At 40.2% G+C, this 19,006-nt stretch overlaps 1 protein-coding gene across 1 annotated transcript; it reads right to left on the minus strand.

The window, feature by feature from the left end:
* Positions 1–1,384: 1,384 nt before the first annotated feature.
* SLC46A3 (solute carrier family 46 member 3) lies at positions 1,385–18,451 on the minus strand. Its single transcript, XM_007442805.4, has 6 exons — positions 18,315–18,451; positions 13,830–14,034; positions 9,782–10,646; positions 7,245–7,328; positions 5,435–5,591; positions 1,385–4,658 (listed from the first exon to the last, which is right to left on the minus strand). The coding sequence occupies exons 2-6, from the start codon at positions 14,019–14,021 to the stop codon at positions 4,571–4,573; spliced, it is 1,386 nt and encodes a 461-aa protein (XP_007442867.1). The 5' UTR covers positions 14,022–14,034; positions 18,315–18,451; the 3' UTR covers positions 1,385–4,570.
* Positions 18,452–19,006: the final 555 nt, after the last annotated feature.

Here is a 19,006-nt window from a genome sequence, read left to right on the forward strand (position 1 = left end):
TTTTCCAAACTTGCTGGCATATTGAGTGCAGCACTTTAACAGCATCATCTTTTAGTATTTTAAATAACTCAGCTGGAATACTGTCATCTCCACTAGCTTTGTTGTTAGCAATGCTTCCTAAGGCCCACTTGACTTCACTCTAGGATGTCTGGCTCAAGGTCAGTGACCACACCAGCATGGACATCAGGGACATTAAGATCTTTCTTGTATAGTTCTTCTGTGTATTCTTGCCACCTCTTCTTAATCTCTTCTGCTTCTGTTAGGTCCCTGCCTTTTTTGTCCTTTATCATGCCCATCTTTGCACTAAACGTTCCTTTGATATCTCCAATTTTCTTGAAGAGATCTCTAGTCTTCCCCATTCTATTGTTTTCCTCGATTTCTCTGCACTGTTCATTTAAGAAGGCCTTCTTATCTCTCCTTGCTATTCTCTGGAAATCTGCATTCAGTTGCTTATATCTTTCCCTTTCACCCTTGCTTTTCACATTCCTTCTTTCCACAGCTATTTGTAATGCCTCATCAGACAGCCATTTTGCTTTCTTGCATTTCTTTTTCCTTGGGATGGTTTTAGTTGCTGCCTCCTGTACAATGTTACAGACCTCCGTCCATAGTTCTTCAGGCACTCTGTCTACCAAATCTAATCCTCTAAATCTATTCATCACCTTCACTGTGTACTCACAAGGAATATGATCTAAGTCATACCTGAGTGGTCTAGTGGTTTCCCCTACATTCTTCAATTTAAGCCTAAATTTTGCAGTAAGAAGCTCATGATCTGAGCCACAGTCAGCTCCTGGTCTTGTTTTTGCTGTCTGTATAGAGCTTCTCCATCTTTGGCTGCAAAGTATATAATCAATCTGGTTTCGGTATTGACCATCTGGTGATGTCCATGTGTAGAGTCGTCTCTTGTGTTGTTGGAAAAGAGTGTTTGCTATGACTAGCTTGTTCTCTTGACAGAATTCTATTAGCCTTTGCCCTGCTTCATTTTGTGCTCCAAGGCCAAACTTGCCTGTTATTCCGATTACTCCTTGACTTCCTACTTTATTTTGATATTGAGCAAATACTTATTTTCCACCATGATTTGCAAATAAATTCTTTAAAAATTAGACAATGTGAGTTTCTGGATTTTTTTCCCCATTTTGTCTCTCATAGTTGAGGTGAAATGATGAAAATTACAGGCCTCTCTCATCTTTTTAAGTGGGAGAACTTGCACAATTGGTGGCTGACTAAATACTTTTTTGGCCCACCATATACTGTAAAAAAGGATATAGCACATATAAAATATATAACATTAAACACAATATACATATGTGATGGATCTTTGGTACAGAATTACGACATAAACATAACTGCGCTGGGAGACAACAGAACACAGACTGCTTTTCTAATCACAGCTTGTGGTCTTTATTAGCTACAGCAACAAAATGGAGTGTACGTATAAAAATACAAAAGCCACAGCCTACTAAAGGTTGTAAAGTACAATCCTATATGGAACGACCTGGAAACCACACACAGTGTTCAGCTGACCAAATATGTTATCAAGTGCATTTAGCTATTAGTGCATTTGGCATATCCTTAAATGTGCTCATTTCACCAGGGCTTCCTTCAATGGCAGCCCAAAACCACAATAAGTACGTGCTCTGCAGGCAGCTACACGTTGTCGTACCAGCACTGCAGACTCAAAGTATTCAGAAAAATGCACCTTTTGTATGTCACTTCTATTATTCATAATCAAATTCTCTTAAAATGATCAGTGATGCATGTCCCTGTTACTTGCCAGTTCTCAAGCAAAATAAGAATAAAAAAATCATTAAAAAACCCTTATTCCTTATGTAAAATTATAAAGTGCATTTCAAAACAAAACACACAATAAATATTACAGATTAGTTACAGATTGGTAGGTCAGCTGACTGGCATGTCTTAAACTAACAATTTAACAATTGTACATTTTAATATATTGGGGCAGAAGTGTACAGTGATTGCATTAATAAAGAATATAACAAAAGGTACCAACATTATCAGGTAATTGCAACATACCGTATTTTTCCGACAATAAGACGATACTTTTTTCTAAAATCCTTACACTAAAAATTGAAGGGCGTCTCATTCAAGGAAGTAAGCCGAGGAGAGAACCGCGCGGTTGCAAAACTGCCCATACTTTGTCTCTGCAAACAGGCTTCCTCCTATTTCTAGCCTCCAATCACGAGTGAAATAGCTTGACTCTGCAAACAGGCTTCCTCCAATCACGAGCCTCCAGTCACGAGTGAAACTGCCAATACTGTCTCTGCAAACAGACTTCCTCCAATCACGAGCCTTATGTAACTGATGTCAGCTGATGCTGAACAAACCAATTGAGGAAGTCTGTTTGCAGAGACAAGCTATCGGTAGTTTCACTCGTGATTGAATGTAATCACTTACGCAAAAGAGCATGGAAATAGAGCTGCAGAGAGACGGTTTGGACCTCCTCCCACCGAGTGTATCAGGTCAATGTTACCTAATTACTAAATAAAAATGTGTTCTGCACTATCTTTAAAATATTGATTTCTTAATTTTGGGTTGGAAAAATGGGGGTCTTCTTGTACATGGGGGTGTCTTATTGACGGAAAAATACGGTATTTTGCTGTTAATACTCTAATATCTTGATTTAAGAATCTATTTTGTTTCATTAAATCAGGGGGCAGAGGCTTTCAGAGACTATGTGGAACAAGAAGAGAGGTTTAAGGTGGGGTTTGCTCCCCTTCCATAGATTAAAGGGAGCGATTCCTAAAAAAAAATAGTAATGGGTTACTTTTTCACCACTTTGTTGAATCACAGTACATAAATGTGTTGAGTATTATACATGTCTGGAAAAATTCCCTCATTCCCACATCCCTCTGTTCACACAGCCATGTGTTCAGAGGATGCACAGTAACAATGTGGGCCTTTGGATTCCAAGTCTTTCCCTGGTTTCAGTGCAAAGCATAATTTGTTTTCTACCATTGTTACAACTTTTCCAATAATGATGGTTGCTAAGAAAAACTTGAGGTAGAGGCAGAACTTTTACATACAAATGCCCAAGCAAGGGTTTCTCAACTGCATGAGAAAAATTCATAAAAACAGTCCTGGTGGATCAGGGCATGCCCCTTAGTCCAACATTCATTCATTCATTCATTCTGCATTCCTTATTCAAACGTAACATTTTTTCTGCCAGAACTTGTGATCCTGTTTGTTCTCATTAATATATGCTTTCTATTTTCTGAAGGAAACTTCTCAACCTTTACAGCTTCTAGGACCCTACTAGAAAGCTATGCTGGCCTATTTCTGGATTTGGTTAACCCTTTTTTTCATCTTTCAGGGCAGATGTATGATTATTGCTCAACTCTGTGATCTTCTATAGAGAATCCTCTCTACAAAACTAAGTATCATAAGGAGAATGGAGGGTTATGACTTTCATGGTGGTTCGCCACTCCTTCTCTGTTTTTTAATTACTGTAAGGAATATGGATGACTGAACTTTACTATTATTACATTCCATACTTAGCCTTTGTGAACATAAGTGTGATGGAATGTATCTACGAGGAGAAGAGCAATGTGGGAGATCAAGGCTATCAGGAAGGAGGGGGTGCATTCCAGGAGGGGAAAGGAGACAAAAGACAACACAGTCTGCAGGGGGAGCTTGGGAAGCAAAACAGGTTCAGGATAGCCACTCCCTAGAATCTCCCAGGGTATATCCACTTGTTGCAGTAGTATAGATTTAGTTGGGCCAGATTCTGTCTATAAGGTGTAAGCAAATAAAGGAACTGTATTAGACTGGACTGTTTCATCGTTGTTCTTGGGCTAGGCCTGACATAAGACAGCACACGCTATGGTCTTCTTTGTTATCCCCACAACAACAGTGAGCTAAGTTGGGTTGATACTTGTCCTAAGCCATCCAGTTGTTCTGTGGCTGAGAGGAGACTTGAATCTAGTTCTCCCCAGTTCCAGCCCTTACTAATTATGTCACACTTGCTGTCTGAACCTACCAGTTTGTAAAAGAGAAACTGATGAATATAGAAGGGGTTAGAGAATTCTGATATAAATAGACATAAGCAGAGGTACTTCAAGGGGTGGGGTGGGGGATTAACCCCACCAACTTAAATAAAATAATGGTCTTGAGAATTTTGAATGCAGGCTAGTGGAGGGATTAAAAAAGGTGCATGACACAATCAATACTTTCAGCATAGGCTTGTCTGTTTTTGCAAAGTTCATCTTAAGAGTAATTTCCTTTTTATAATCTGCTATATTGATAAAGCAAAGATACGTTTTTTTAGTTTATTGACCTGTTGGCCTAGTTCGAATCACAGGGCAGTTTGAGACAGGGGAGCAGTGAGAAGAAATCTAAGGCAAGAAACTCTCACAGTCAACATGTGGGGGTCATAGAGCATATTTAAATTTACTTTACATCTCTTGCATGGCATCCTATAGGCAATCCAAGGCAAAAGCAAACCTGGACCATCAATTATTGTGGAACTCCCGCAATGGTGCCATTGGGCAACTCCATCCACAGGTCAAGTCATTATAGAAGCTTGAGAACAGTGGCTGCTAGGTGCATTCTCTGTTCAGCTGTCGCCATGCTGCTCAGGACAGTCCTCTTCATTTACCAGTAGCACAAAGTTCTCATCATGCCGGGTGACATACATAAACCAGCTGGGGGAAAGGGATATAAGACATACTAAGTCAACTGAAAAAATACAGAAGCCATAACATTGCCATAAACTGTAATCCTCTTCAACAAGAAAAAGACACAATCTTTCTTGTGTTATAAGTTACGCTATGAAGAAAATGTCCATTGTGCCACTTTTAGATCAAGACTAAAGGTGGCTCTAATTTTCTGAGAGCATTTGAGACAGTTTAATATGCTTTCACCAGGACAACAGATACATTATTTATATTTTTTATTTTTATATATCAAATTTGTCACTGCCCATCTCGTTAAAAACAACTCTGGATAGTTTACAAAGCAGTTAAAATCACTTAAAAATACAATATAAAATGATCCTGAATAAATAGAAAATAAATAAAATCCAAGAATACGGTAGCTCAGGGAGTGTCATCAAAGCGCCGGCCACCCCAGGACTGGGTAAGAATATTAGGGTAAGAACATTAGAATATTTGGGGAAAAAATATTTTCAATTCAATTAAATTGTGAAGGACTTCTTCCCATAGGTCCTTTTCAGATTAGGAAGTGTGCACAGCCAGGTTGGTACAGAATAATGGAAAGATGTATCACAGAAAACAACAGCCCCAGGACAGCATCTTCTACCACCTTCTACAATAAACTAAAAAAATAGAAAATGTGGAAAGAAATCTCAAGAACTATGAAAATTGGATACAAAAATAGATATCCCTTTTGTAGGGAGATAACATTTTTGAGAAATTAGAAGGTAGATTTCAGCACTGCATAATGTACAATCCCTGCTTACCTCATTAAACTCAGTGGGATTATGCAGAAACCAGCTGATAAGAGAAAAATAAAGCCGGGAAACCATGCTACAGTCATTGCGTAGATGGTGTTAGAAACAGCAAGTGAAATAGTCCCCGTTGCAACTTCTAAGGAGGCAATGCAAGCAAATAAAGCTCCTGTCAAAAAAAGGGGGGGGAAAGGAAAAAAACGGATTAGAGATCCAGAGATTTACGTACGTATGTGTGACTGTACTCCTAGAAGGACGCTGACACAATGGCAACAGAATGCCATGTCTGACTGACTTAGCTGTCTGCACATACCACCCAAGGCATTTCTTTGACAGTCAAGCAAATGTCTGAACCACACCAGTTAGACCAGGGTTCCTCAACCTTGGCAACTTTAAGATGGGTGGACTTCAACTTCCAGAATTCCCCAGCCAGCAAGACTGGCTGGGGAATTCTGGAAGTTGAAGTCCACCCATCTTAAAGTTGCCAAGGTTGAAGAACCCTGAGTTAGGCCATAGGAGTCAGACCAGAGGATAAGCAGTCTATCTGTCTGTCCTTCTTTGTAACACAGGTTCTGTAACCTTGCAAAAATGTGCTACTGTAACTTTCCCCCAACCAACACCCTCCAAATAGGATGATACTATTATTCCTACAATTACTGGCCATACTAGCTGGAGTTATATTCTATGATTTCTGCAATGTGTTCGGTTGCACAATGGGATTAGCAAGGCTGGTTCTCATATGCACCTTCAGCGGAGCTGCAACTGCAAGGGTGGACAAACCTCTTCAGCTGGAAGGGTACACTTTTTCCTCCTGCCTGGCTGGGGGCCCAAAAACATATGGCTGGTGACACCATAACATCACTGGAGCAAGGGCAGAATTTTGGATATTAAAAAAAATGGGCGGGGGTCAAGGAGAAATTAGTGCCTCTGGAAGACATAAGGACTCCATTTTGCCCCTTAATCCCCACATACAGGAAAAAAAATTGCCTTGTAAACTTGCCCTGTAAACTTACCCTTCCCAATACAATATATAATCCTATATAATCCTGATCACACAAACTCTGGGTTCCTTATCCTGCTGCTGTAGTGGTTAGCGTGTCAGGTTCAAATCCTCACACAACCAGGATTTTCACTGGGCCAGACCTTATATCTCAGATTTGTTTACCTCACAACTGCAGTAAAGGGAAAATGGAAATGGGGTCTACAAAGTACATCTTGAAAAAAGACAGAATAGAAATGAACTAATAAACAAATTGGCTTTTGAGTCTATTTGCAAATTAGCATTGCAACGTTTGGTAGGCAATTTAGTATTTGTAAACTGGAGACTGACTTCACCCTCCCAGACAATTAAACCAGATCACCCTTGCATATCTTGGTAGATGGATACCATAAAATAAAGCACAATAAAAACATTGTGAGTTGTGCTTAAATACAAAATGTGCTTAAGTATGCAATTCAGGCTGATCTCTGCTATTAAGCTAGCAGTGTCTTTTTTTACTTTCTGAGTGATCTTCACAACTAGTTTAGTAAATAAGAGTCTAGTCTGAAGGATATTTCAATTTCCTATAGAATCACCACAACATTTCAAAGCTAAGCTGATGAGGACACTCAAGGCCATGGATCTGGATATCCATTGGCAGAATGGGACTTATGTGTACCAAATGGAAATGATGGTCTTGGTGCTGTTGGTGATGGAACTAATTAAGATAACAATACAATATACAGCACTTGCTTCAGGGAGAAAATACAAACTGACAGATCCAAGGAACTTCACTGGATTCCTTGGACATCTGCAATTAATTCTTTTGCAGCACCAACTCACCTTGCTCATTAGGAAGAACTATTTTGGACAACATGGATCGAATAACTGGAATGGGTATAAAAAGGAGCATAGATGGCACTCTCACTGCAAAATAGAAATCACATGAGTCAACAGTATTTAAAATAACCACTCCAAATAGTGAATCAGTTTATATAGGCTTTAACTGTAGCAAATAACAGCCAAGATATCTGGATAACAAGCGTGGTAGCACCTTTCAGAAATCCTCACGGATTTAATGCAGGCAAAAGATGCCCCCCCAAATATATTTCGCACTCCTGCCATTTCCATTGATACACTACTAAACCGAGACATCCTTGACTGTAATTTAAAATCTGTAATTCCAAGTATCTGCGAAGTCCTTGAGGTTTTCTGAGCTTGGTTGTTTTAGGGTAAAAGGAAACAAAAAGATCTGAACACCTCCTTGCCAGCAATCAACACCCAGATAAGCAGGAATTAACACCAGGATTAACATCAGACAATACCCTTAAACAATAAACATAAACAATACCCTTATCAAGGAACTACCAGCTCAGCAAACAATCAAGTAGTAAACAACAGCCTAATCCAAGGAGAAAACCACACCCCCACCAACACTGACAGCACAAGCTACTGTATATAAACAGAGAGCAAACCCCCACTCCCTTCTAACACTGAAGATGTTACCTAGCTGGGTAATGAAATGTCTGCAAGAAAACATCCAAGCTCAGAGCACACCAAGGACTCCAAGCTCAACGCTGAGCTGTATATATTCTCTTCTACTGAAAAGTATTTGCACGTACAGATCCTCTTCTTGGTTAACAATATCCCACAAACACACAGAGACAAGACCAGCAGACGTATCAAAAACCAGGAATGAAATTAGTGGCATAATCTCATCCGATCCTCCGTGGAATTCTTCTGCACATCTGCTATTAACTGCTCATACCTATTACTTATTTGCTAGCTGGAAATGTCCTTTTCAGACTGAGTTCAACATTAGTTTGGGGGAGGGGGGAACTAGAAGTCTAAAGGTTTCCTATTCACAGAGAGAAGTCTTATACTCATATATCTATATTTTTCTTGGCTGCCATACATATTTATTTTGTGCTGTATTGTACTTGTTTTAATTGTTTTTATGATTGTTTGCTGCCCACTTGGTTGAGATGGGCGGCTGTAGATGTTAAAAAAAACAAAAAAACCTATATGCATATTTCTCCTTTTAAATAAAAATTTAAAAGGAGAAATATGCATACCAGCCTAGGAGATGGCCAAGGGAAGGCCCAAGTAGACAAGACTCATAATGTCATGAATCTCAATAGGAAAATCATAAACAATATATTTGTCCACTTAGGAATTTTGTATAAGTGAGTAGCCAACATATCTAATGTGCAGCTCTTTCAGAAGAGGATATTGGATATTACCTTGTGTGCACATATTTTAACTCTGGTATGTGGATGAACCTGAAGTAGCAAGGTATTGTTCATGCACAGAAATTGAAAGCAGGAATTCATTGCATTCAGATTTTAAATGCAATAGAGATCCTGGAGGTGTTTCTGCTTCCCCCACTGAACCCAATATTTGTCTTGCTAATAACACCAGTCATGGGGTAGGTGGGGTACAGCAAGGTAGAAAATGGGCAAGGGTCATGAAATATGTTATTTAATTAGTTGCAATGTTCTCTTATTCAGAAGCATTGTACGGACAGTAGGCCAGTAGGACATTGTACGGACAGTAGGAAAAATGGGAAGTTATCACATTCCCTAAGCCAGCAAACTAACTGAATGAAATGACTGAAACACAAGAAAATAATAGACATAGAATGACAGCCATTTGTAGCCAAGTATCCACTATGGGTCTCTTCTGGTTATGCAAATCAGTTTTGAGGCAGGAAGTAGAAGATTCTGCTCTATTTCCCTGTGCCATAAAAATGTGTATGAACTTTGTCCTGAGGGAAAAGTCAGTTTGGGTGATCCTTTTACTGCTAGTTTTCAGATGGTGAGTTAAAATACTGCTATTTCAAGAGAGCCTTTTGGGATAATTAAACTTAATTGTTGGTCTAAAAGTTCTACTGTTTGCTGTTGTTTTTATTGTAGCTTATACTGTATTTTACATCTGCAAGGTGCTAAGTCACCTTGCAGATCCTAAAGGGATGGAAATTGGAATTTGAACCACAATTTTTCTAAAAGACCACAAACTTTCTTCCCTTCCATTCTACAGAGTCGAAGTGTAGAGCTTGTACCTTGTATGAAGAATCCCTTGGTTCAATCCCTGGCATTTCCAATTAAAAAGTTTGGGCAGAGATGACAAGAAAGACCTTGGACTAGTGCCATAAATAATGTAGAAAATATTAGGCACACCAATTTTCTAATCACTTAATGTTGCTCAATCTTGGCAACTTTAAGATCTGTGGACTTCAACTCCCAGAATTCCACAGCCTGGAAAATTCTGGAAGTTGAAATCTACACATTTTAAAATTGCCAAGATTGATTAACACTGATCTACATCACCAGAATTTTTACTGTCATCTTTGAACTTAACCAGTCCAGTGGTAAACTTACCCAAAAACATCAGCAATGTAGTGTTGGCAAAGGCGGCCATGATACTTCCTCCAATATAAGAGAAGATTCCAATAAAAACAAGGTAGCTCTCTCTCAGATACTCAGAAAGTAAAACAATCCCTAGGAAACCAGTCAGAGAAACTGTGGTGGACGCTGCTGAGCCATATCCTATATAAATGGCATTCCAACAGAGGGGAGCGTTCAGTTCATACAGCACATAGAGACTAGTCCCTCCAAATGCTGCGAAAAGGTAAGTCATGAACGTACAAAGCAGCAAGATGATTAAAATTCGCTTCTTATAGGAGGAGGATTTAAAGAGCATATATACTCCAGAAAGAGTTTCTTTAAGACCTTCCCGCCAAGATTGTGTCTGGAATGCCGAGACACTCACTGTTTCATCCAAGCAAAATATGACATAGATAATGTTGACCGTGTGAAGTAGAAAAATGATGGCAAATGTCCACCTAAAGTCTATTAGTTTTAGAATGTACCCTGAGGCCAGTCCTCCCAATCCAGATGCGACTCCATAAATGAAGTCGACGATAGCTATTCGGATGACCTTCTGTTTTTGAGTCTTACAGCAATCAACTGTGAAGGCAAAGGCCCCTCCAAGAAAGGTAGCCATGTCCCCTAACAGGGCACAAACAAAGGAGAAAACGAAGAAAAGGTAAAGGGGCAAAGAAAAGTCTGACATAGCCCAGAGAAAGGCACTGCTGATAAGATTCCCCACCAGAGGAAGAACCAACGATATTTTGCGTCCATATCGATCACTATTTGCTACTAGGACAAAGGCCACCAAAATGCTAAAAACTACCCCACATAGGTCCGTTTTCATAGCAAAGAGGGAGGCTTTTTCTTGGACTTCCTGAAAGAAGAAAAGAAATAAAATAAGAACAGGGAAAAATCAGTCAATGCATGTATTTTAATTCATCTTTTGGCCTCATCTCTAAGCAGTCATTCTGGTTTACTACAAAGCCTTACATATAGAAACCAGCAATCAAAGATACTATGACATATTCCAAAGCCGTTGCTACGATAATTAAATAGCAAACACATTAAAAAGAGCCTTGTAATGATATAACAGATTTATTTGGCTAAACATTTTACATACTGGGCTCCAGTTTATCCAGTGCATGAAATATTAGTTGACAGTATATTGATATCTAATGTATTTATCCTGGATATATAGGTAGTGTGTATGATATGTAACCAAACTGTGGAATCAACAGGCTTTGAAATGCAACAAACACTATTTGTGACATTTTCCAAAGTGTTCAAGTAACTAGCACTCAATTTTCTTAACACCTGAACAGCTTTGAATCAAGTATGTGATATTCTATTGTAAACCTTATCTGGCTGAAATACTGTGAAACACCTGAAATATTCCATTTTCCTTTAAGCTGGGGCGGGGGAGTGTTTTTAGTGTTCATTATGCCCTAAGCAATTTGAACAAAGCAGCCAAAGCCATTGGGACATAGAAATGTTTTTTTAATACCAGCACATTGTTCTAAATTCAAATTAGAACCACAGAAAGTTGCTTTATACCAAGGTATTGGTATGGCTCAAAACACTGTATGGCTCTACACTGACTAGAAGAGATCTCCAAGAGTTTAAAAAGTAGTCTTTCCCCATCTTTATCTAGAGATGTCAGGGACTTTGGACCTTCTGGGTGCAAAAGCATGTGCTGCACTGGTAAAATCCAGCCCTGGGGCTACGGTTGTGCTGGCAATGCAAACTACAACTAAGCAAGCATAGCCAAATAAAGAAAAAGATTAACAAGGCCACAAAAATGATGATCTGAGAACTTGGAGAAGGGTGAAAACACAATGGCGAGAACAAAGATTTAAGGTTATCTACTACTGTTATTTTCACCACAATATTTTTCTATTCATATATTTAATCAGCTCAATATGGCCTCCATCCTTTCTCCGGATACGATCATAGCACGTCAATGATTGTATGTGGGGGAAGGCAGACGAAGGCACATCAGACAAACAAACTCCAGCAACTCGGTTAATATAAACTGAGCTAGCTTACTTTGGCATGCCAATTAGAGGAAAATCAATCTGGCTTGAAACACATTAGTTACGGAAATCAGTGGGATTTAGGCACAGCTAACTTTGTCCAGAACTACATCCAATGAAGTTTTCACATCTGCATATCAACCTTCACCAATCTGGTATCCTTTAATGGACTGGCACAGCAGCTCCTTCCTGGCAACATGGCTAGAAATTCGGAGAGCTGAACTCTGGACACATCTGGAAATACTGGGTTTGGAAGCTGCATGTTAAAGACTCTTGAGTCAGCTTGATTTCTGGTGACTACTTGGGCACACCTCTATAGTTAATTTGGCAGCAATATGGCAGTAGGCTTCTGAAGTAATGAAAAAAGGTGCAGAGGTATTTAAAGGGGGAAGAATTACTCCCAATTTATATAAAATTCTGAAATGATTTGAGGATTCTGAGTGCAGGCTAGTGGAGGGATTAGAAAGGACACATTAACTTCTGAATCAATTACAATTAATACTTTAAGCCAGTATTTCTCAACTGTGGCAACTTTAAGATGTGTGGACTTCAACTCCCAGAATTCCTTAGCCAGCCATGCTCAATATGGCTGGCTGGGGAATTCTGGGAGTTGAGGTCCACACATCTTAAAGTTGCCAAAGTTGAGAAACACTGTTTTAAGCTCAGGGTTGTGCATTCTTGTAAACTTAGCTCAAAAATAATTTCTGCCTTTTACTCTGCAATGCTGGTAAAGATAAAGACTTTTGTTAGTGGATCATATGCGTGTGACATTGACTGTTTCCAGGAAAGTGGATTTTTTTTTATTTTGTTTTACAGACTACTCTACAGCCCTCAGATTTGGTGAGTGCCTCCCATCCAAGTCATAACCACATTTGACCCTGGGTATTTTTTTCCAGATTAGCCAAAGCAAGCTAGGTGAAGGAATGCTTTTCCAGGTGTATTGCACAAATGAAGCCCTCTTCTCTGAAGCATTAAAGAAGCTGCCTCTTCCCAAAGCCTTTGTGTGGCTTCTTCAAAGGCTTCTCTTGTCTGTTTGCAGCCCTTCACTTCAAAGGCAACAGGGGAGAAATGTACTTTCAGACTTGCAAGATTCGGTTAATGGAACTTTACAATAAAGTGGAATTAGTTCATCTGGGTGTGCTTCCTGTCTGGACTACCTACCTCACAGGGCTGATATCAATCTTGTAAGTCTCCCCCGTCACCCAAGAAACTACAGAGGGTCCCTTCTGACATCTGCCACACCCCTATTCCTTCTGTGGGCTCAGCTGCCTTTCATCCAACTGTTCCCTTGGCTGTGGCTCTTCCTCCTGCCTCCCAAGGTCATTCTCACATACCATTACAGATATATTCTGAGCCTTCTTTTTAATCAAGCACAAGTTCAACAGCAGCACAACAGAATGGTTAGTGTTAGACACGGCTGAATGAGCCACAATGGGTCTACACCCAGACATTAAGCCATTGCCATGATATACAAAAACCCAGCTTTCACATGCTGTTAGAGACACAATATTGATACACCTACATCTGCATTGTCAGTACTAGCTAAAAGCAGCTCTCCATGTTTTCAAACAGGAAGTACAAGAAACTCAGCCTGTGACTTTTTGCATTCAAAGTAGGCCCTACCATTCTGCTCACTGCCTAAATTCTGCTACAAAAGGTCTTCCAATCATAGCAATTACCAGGGCTATCAGATCTGGCTGCAAACTCTAGATGTCCACTAGGTCATCTCAAGATACAGAAAACTCAGTCTTATTTCCCATCTAGTGATAATCCAATTTTTGCAACCCATAACTGGTAGCTCTATGTTGACACATATCTACAATCTTTTACATATCTACTCAGGTGTAAATCCCATTGAGTGAAATGAGGCTTTCCCCCAGATAATTGGAAATAGGATCCCAATTATCTAGAAATAATCCTCATTGAGCTCAACATGATGTATATTATGTATCCAGGTTTACAAGCCTATCATTAACTTTGCTTAACTTTGTCTGGAGCACACCCAGTGCATACTATGAACTTACCTTCTGCTTCAGGTAGGTTGGATTGCTTTGATTTAGTTCACAATGAGAAATATTGCCTTGAACTATGAAGGTAGAGTTGATAGTTTCCTCCCAGATCCTCTTGTACACATACTGCTGCTTCAGAGGGGCGGTCACAGAATAGGCAAAAATATACAAGGAAATGGCAGGTTCTATTAACAATGTTTTCTTCATCCTTGAGGTTTTGCTTTAATTATAATTCGGGGAGAAAATAACATGTTATTGTTTTCAGAGGAAGAAAACAAGGCATGCATACCTTACAATTCACTGACAGTTCATTAATCAAATGATGGAAAACATGGCAGGTGACCCTATTTGGTGTTCCTTAATTCAAAGGGGTGTGGCCCATTGGCAGGCCATGATAAATGATGCAAAAGCCACATTCTGACGATGCTTTTCATTTTGCTTACCTGATACATTTATACATAATGTATTTCTCCCAAATACATTTGAGACACATTTAAGCTCATTTTAATTTCTACTGGATTATTTTCATTTTCAGCTTTTTGGTTTGTTTTTCTGCTGTTAGAAGCCTGATAGCCATTGTGAAGCTCAAAGAAAAAGAACTACTAAACTAAACTATTATAAACAAGTAAACAGCACTTTATACCGCGGTAAGCAAAGCAATGAAATGTGGGCTTATTCAATGTGCTGCACAGGTAATCCTTGTCTTACGACCACAATTGGGGCCAGAACTTCTGTCGCTAAGTGATGCGATCATTGAGTAAGTTGTGCCCAATTTTACAATATTCTTTGCCACAGTCATTAAGCAAATCTGGCTTCTCCCATTGACTTTGCTTGTCGGAAGCCCCTGGAAGGTCACAAATGGCGATCATGTGACCCCAGGATGCTGTAATTGTCGTAAATACTTGTCAGTTGCCAAGCACCCCAATTCTGATCACGTGACCAGAGGGACGCTGCAATAATTGTAAGTGCAAGGACCAGTCATAAGTCACTTTTTTCAGTGCCATCATAACTTCAATTAAATGAATGGTTGTAAGTTGAGGACTACCTGTACTGAAGATGTTCCACAATCTTTCCATAAGCATCTTTACACTCTCTGGAGAAGAGTTCATTGCATTCCCATTTTTAATCCCTAGGAAATGCTGCTGAATTGACAAGATAGTTTAAAAAAAATATTGGAGTTTAACTTTAGAAAAAGAGGGAGTGCAGCAGCAGTGATGAGGACATAGAATGAAAAGTCTAGAGGTCTCAATCCCTCTCTCCCAGAAGCCCTAGCTCTACCACTCTCACTTTAATCAGCTAACTTTTAGGGAGCACTCCATCTAGTATCTTCTCCCTAGTCCTAGGGTTTGAAAGATACAGAACTCCTACACCCTGGACTGCTTCCAGAAATAATAATAATAAAAAAAGATTGATTATGTGCCATCAAGTAGTTGTTAACTCCTAGCAACCACATAGATAGATTTTCTCCATGATCTGTCCCTAACCTGGTCTTTCAGGTTTTCCAAAAGTTCAGAGGGAGAGAAAGAGAAATAAGTGCTGCAGCCCCACAGGACCCTTAAAGTGATGTGATACCTCATGAATAAAATTAATAATTTGAGTGGTCTTAGGCTTGGAGAATTAAAAAAATGTACCATTTTATTATTAATAATGAAATTTAATCTATGTATCACAAGGGTTCTCATGCTTTGTAGTTCCACAACTGCCCACTGGGGCTTGTGCAATGCTCCCGCACTTCCTGTGCATGGCTGATCAGGTTTGTAAAAAATGTATGATGACCCATCTAAGTTGTGTGGGACCATCTGGAGGCCAGATCCATAGTTTCAGAACCCCTGCTTTAAATAAAGAGCCAAAATATGCATGCCTATACAGCCAAAAGCTAATACATTCCTCTTAATCCCACCCCAAATCATCCCTTCCCTTTTCCCCGAGATGAAGTTTTGTTCTTCTTGTTTACAGCTACAAAGTAGTAGAGATAACAGAATACTAAAAACCGTCCTCTGTTGCTCCCGTCTTGCAAAATAAACGTGCAGACTTTGCATGGTAGAACTGAGGAACCCGCTGCATAGATGTGGTCTTCTTCTATCAACGGACCAGCCGTGTTACAAACCTTAAGACGAAAGTGGTTCAGCTTGTGGTTACACAGAGCAGTTGTAGCTGGTACACTTTCAATATAAAACCACAGTGCTCCAACTTAAAATATGGTTTACGATCCAGTTAACACAATTGTTTTTCGGTTTATAAAATGCGGGATTTTGACTTTGCTGTACACCAGAGATGAAACGCACTGACGGTTTGAACCCCATCTTCAGTTTCACACAAACAGCCAGTCAGTAAGTACAAACTCATCTTGCCTCTCTCTCCCTGTGATCTTTTAAGAAGAGTGGGGAAAACATTCTTTGGATAGGCAATTTTAATGGCAGACAGCTACCTATATGGATACTGTGGTAGGAATGTTGTGCTGCTAGGTTCTTAATTTGTTATAATATCGTAAGGCTAAAGCGTGGTAAATCAAGCAGTGTACAAATAATTAAAATACATTTAAGTCCACCATCACAGCAGACAGGCCTCTTCTGCTGTTCTTCAGCAGAAATTGTTTTTAATGGTGCAAGGCTTCTGAAGATGAAAACTCTACCTACAATAGGTCTGATGACTGGCATGATTCTCATGATATATCGGGCACGTGGGAAATGTTTGTGAGAGATTTGACAAATTGAACTTTGGAGGCCAGGCCTGATACTTGATTATTTGACAGAGACTGGTCTTCTAAAGAAGGTGTGTTATTTGATGTGAATTACACAGCTTTGCCTGGAGCGTGCAGGTACAAAATTGAACAATGGATAAGCAACATCCACAACTTTAGTTTAGAGACATTTTATTTCAGAGGCTCATTCACCAGGATGAAGCTTTGGGCCCAAAACCACATTATCATGACACCTTGTTGGGCAGAAGCAAGCAGGAAATATGGCAAGATTTTGGGTAATGTGTGGTAGATAGGCAAGGATTTTAATTCCCAATTATTTAATAAAAGCAGTAAACAAAAGAACCAGTTTGGTCTAGTGGTTAAGGTGCCAGGCTAGAAACTCACAAGAGACTGAGTTCTAATCCTGCCTTGGGCATGAAAACCGGCTGGGTGACTTTGGGCCAGTCCCTCTCTCTCAGCCCAACTCACCTCACAGGGTTGTTGTTGTGGGGAAAACAGGAGGAGGAGAAAGTACTAGATTTGTTTGCTGCCTTGAGTTATTTATAAAAATAATAAAGGCGGGATTAAAAAAATCTAAAAAAACCCTTTCTATCACAGAAATTAGGAGTAACCAGGATTGGGATTCTGAGTAACATAACTGTGCCTTCAGTTTTGGTAGTGAAAAATTCCTAAACCCTGAATTTTTAAATCCTAAATATACTACTGGGTGCTTGTCTCTAATTAATAGATTTGGGGATCCTAACAAAATTGTAAAATTCTTCTATTATATTTGAAGATCTCTCTATCCCATGCTTTTGATGTCTATTGAGAGTATTTCTCTTTCCTCAAGCCTTCACCTGATATTACATATTGTATTATTTTCTATACTGCTTAGGAATAATTGTATTCATGAGCAACTTAAAACAGTTTAAAATAAAGAAATAAGCAGAAGTCTGATTTTTGTGCACCACAGCTGTAGAATTTTCTAGGAACAGGAGCTGCACATGATGTATTGCACAAGGCAAGGCAAACACTGGTTTCTTAGTCATCACATATCAAGAGGTTCTGCACACAAATCCTATGGACAGTAGCTTCTTCAAAAATATTTATTTCAGAAGATATTGGAAAAGATTTGTTCTTTCACAGGCAACACTGTACAGCTGAAGGTGCTAAGCAGCTAGAGAGAGTTTGGGCAACTTTACATAATTCTGTATCCTCACAACACACAGGAGCTTTGTCTCGTTTGTGGCTCTTACATAACAGGTTCAAGAGGCATGACATGAGTCAAGTCAGTGAAGGGGAAGCCCTAGTCCCTGAACCTGAAATAACCTTACAACAATCCCTTGCAGACGCCAGCGATTTCGACTTCAGATCCCAACATTCTGCTGCCTGAGACATACGAGTCTAAGGAAATCCCCTCACAATCTGCGTCTCCACAGCTGGGCTGGTTGGGGATTACGGTTATTGTAGTCTAGCGCATTTGAAAGCACCAGATCCGGGAAAGCAAAGTGAAGACCCCCACTCCCACCCCCACCCCACCGCACACAGACGCATGCACAAGGGCACAACAGTTCCACAACTTTGGAACAAGGCTTAAATTAAAATCCAGATCCATGCGTGAGCGCAGCCGTAGTTACTTAGTTGGCGGAAAAATGAAAGGGGAAATGCGCCTACAGACAGCTTCGGTTTCGTGCATTTTCCCGGGGCGTACAACAATCCCGTGTTTTTAGCATACGTTGGCTATAAAAGCCTTATCCTGCCGAGGCGGCCAGAAGTTAACAATTGTCCCACGGTCCTCCTTTCCACCCCCTGCCGCTCACCTCCGAACGGGCGATTCCAAACGCTTCTGCGCTCTCACGCAGTTCAAGGAAGTGCGAGGGATCGCGAACCGAGAGAGGATGCGCTCGGCAGCGAAGGAGACCTATTGTGCCCGACGAACGGCAGGTTCCGCGCCGGCTCTTCCTCCAAGGATAGTTCATTGGGTCACCACTAGGGGAGCTCGGGGCGAGGAGCGCAGCGATTGCTGCACGAGATGTCACTCCACCAGCAGGCGGGCCGCCCCTCCGGCCGAGCCTTGCTTCTGCGCGTGACGCGGGGCGCGTGACGCGGCTTCCCGGGTGGCGGCGCGCGCCGGAGTTGCAACCCAGCGATCCGGGAGGCTGCGGCGGACGGGCGCAGCTTTGCAGGGAGAGTTGATAGGGTCAGAATTTCGTCTGGTGTTGAAATTAGGTTTATGATCTTGAGTGATTATTTTTTCTCGTACTTATACTCTCTGTATATTCTCAGTAGATTGCCTGGTTTTATACAATGGCCTGGTTCCTCTAATTATGAACAGATCGACAGTATCTTTTGTCAGCCAGAACCTTACTTGTCCTTTATAGTTTTCTATAGGATACCTTTTTTAAATTACTCTGCTATGATTTTAGCAGCACTATAGTTTTCTCTCTTTTGCCACTGAATATTTTTACCTATGACTACTTAAAGTTGAAAAGGGCATTTTACACTTTCTTTT

The sequence above is a fragment of the Python bivittatus genome, unplaced genomic scaffold, assembly GCF_059951505.1.
Source record: "Python bivittatus isolate LINGU-HERP-01145 unplaced genomic scaffold, Pbiv_v1 ctg000340_np1212, whole genome shotgun sequence".
NCBI lineage: Eukaryota > Metazoa > Chordata > Lepidosauria > Squamata > Pythonidae > Python > Python bivittatus.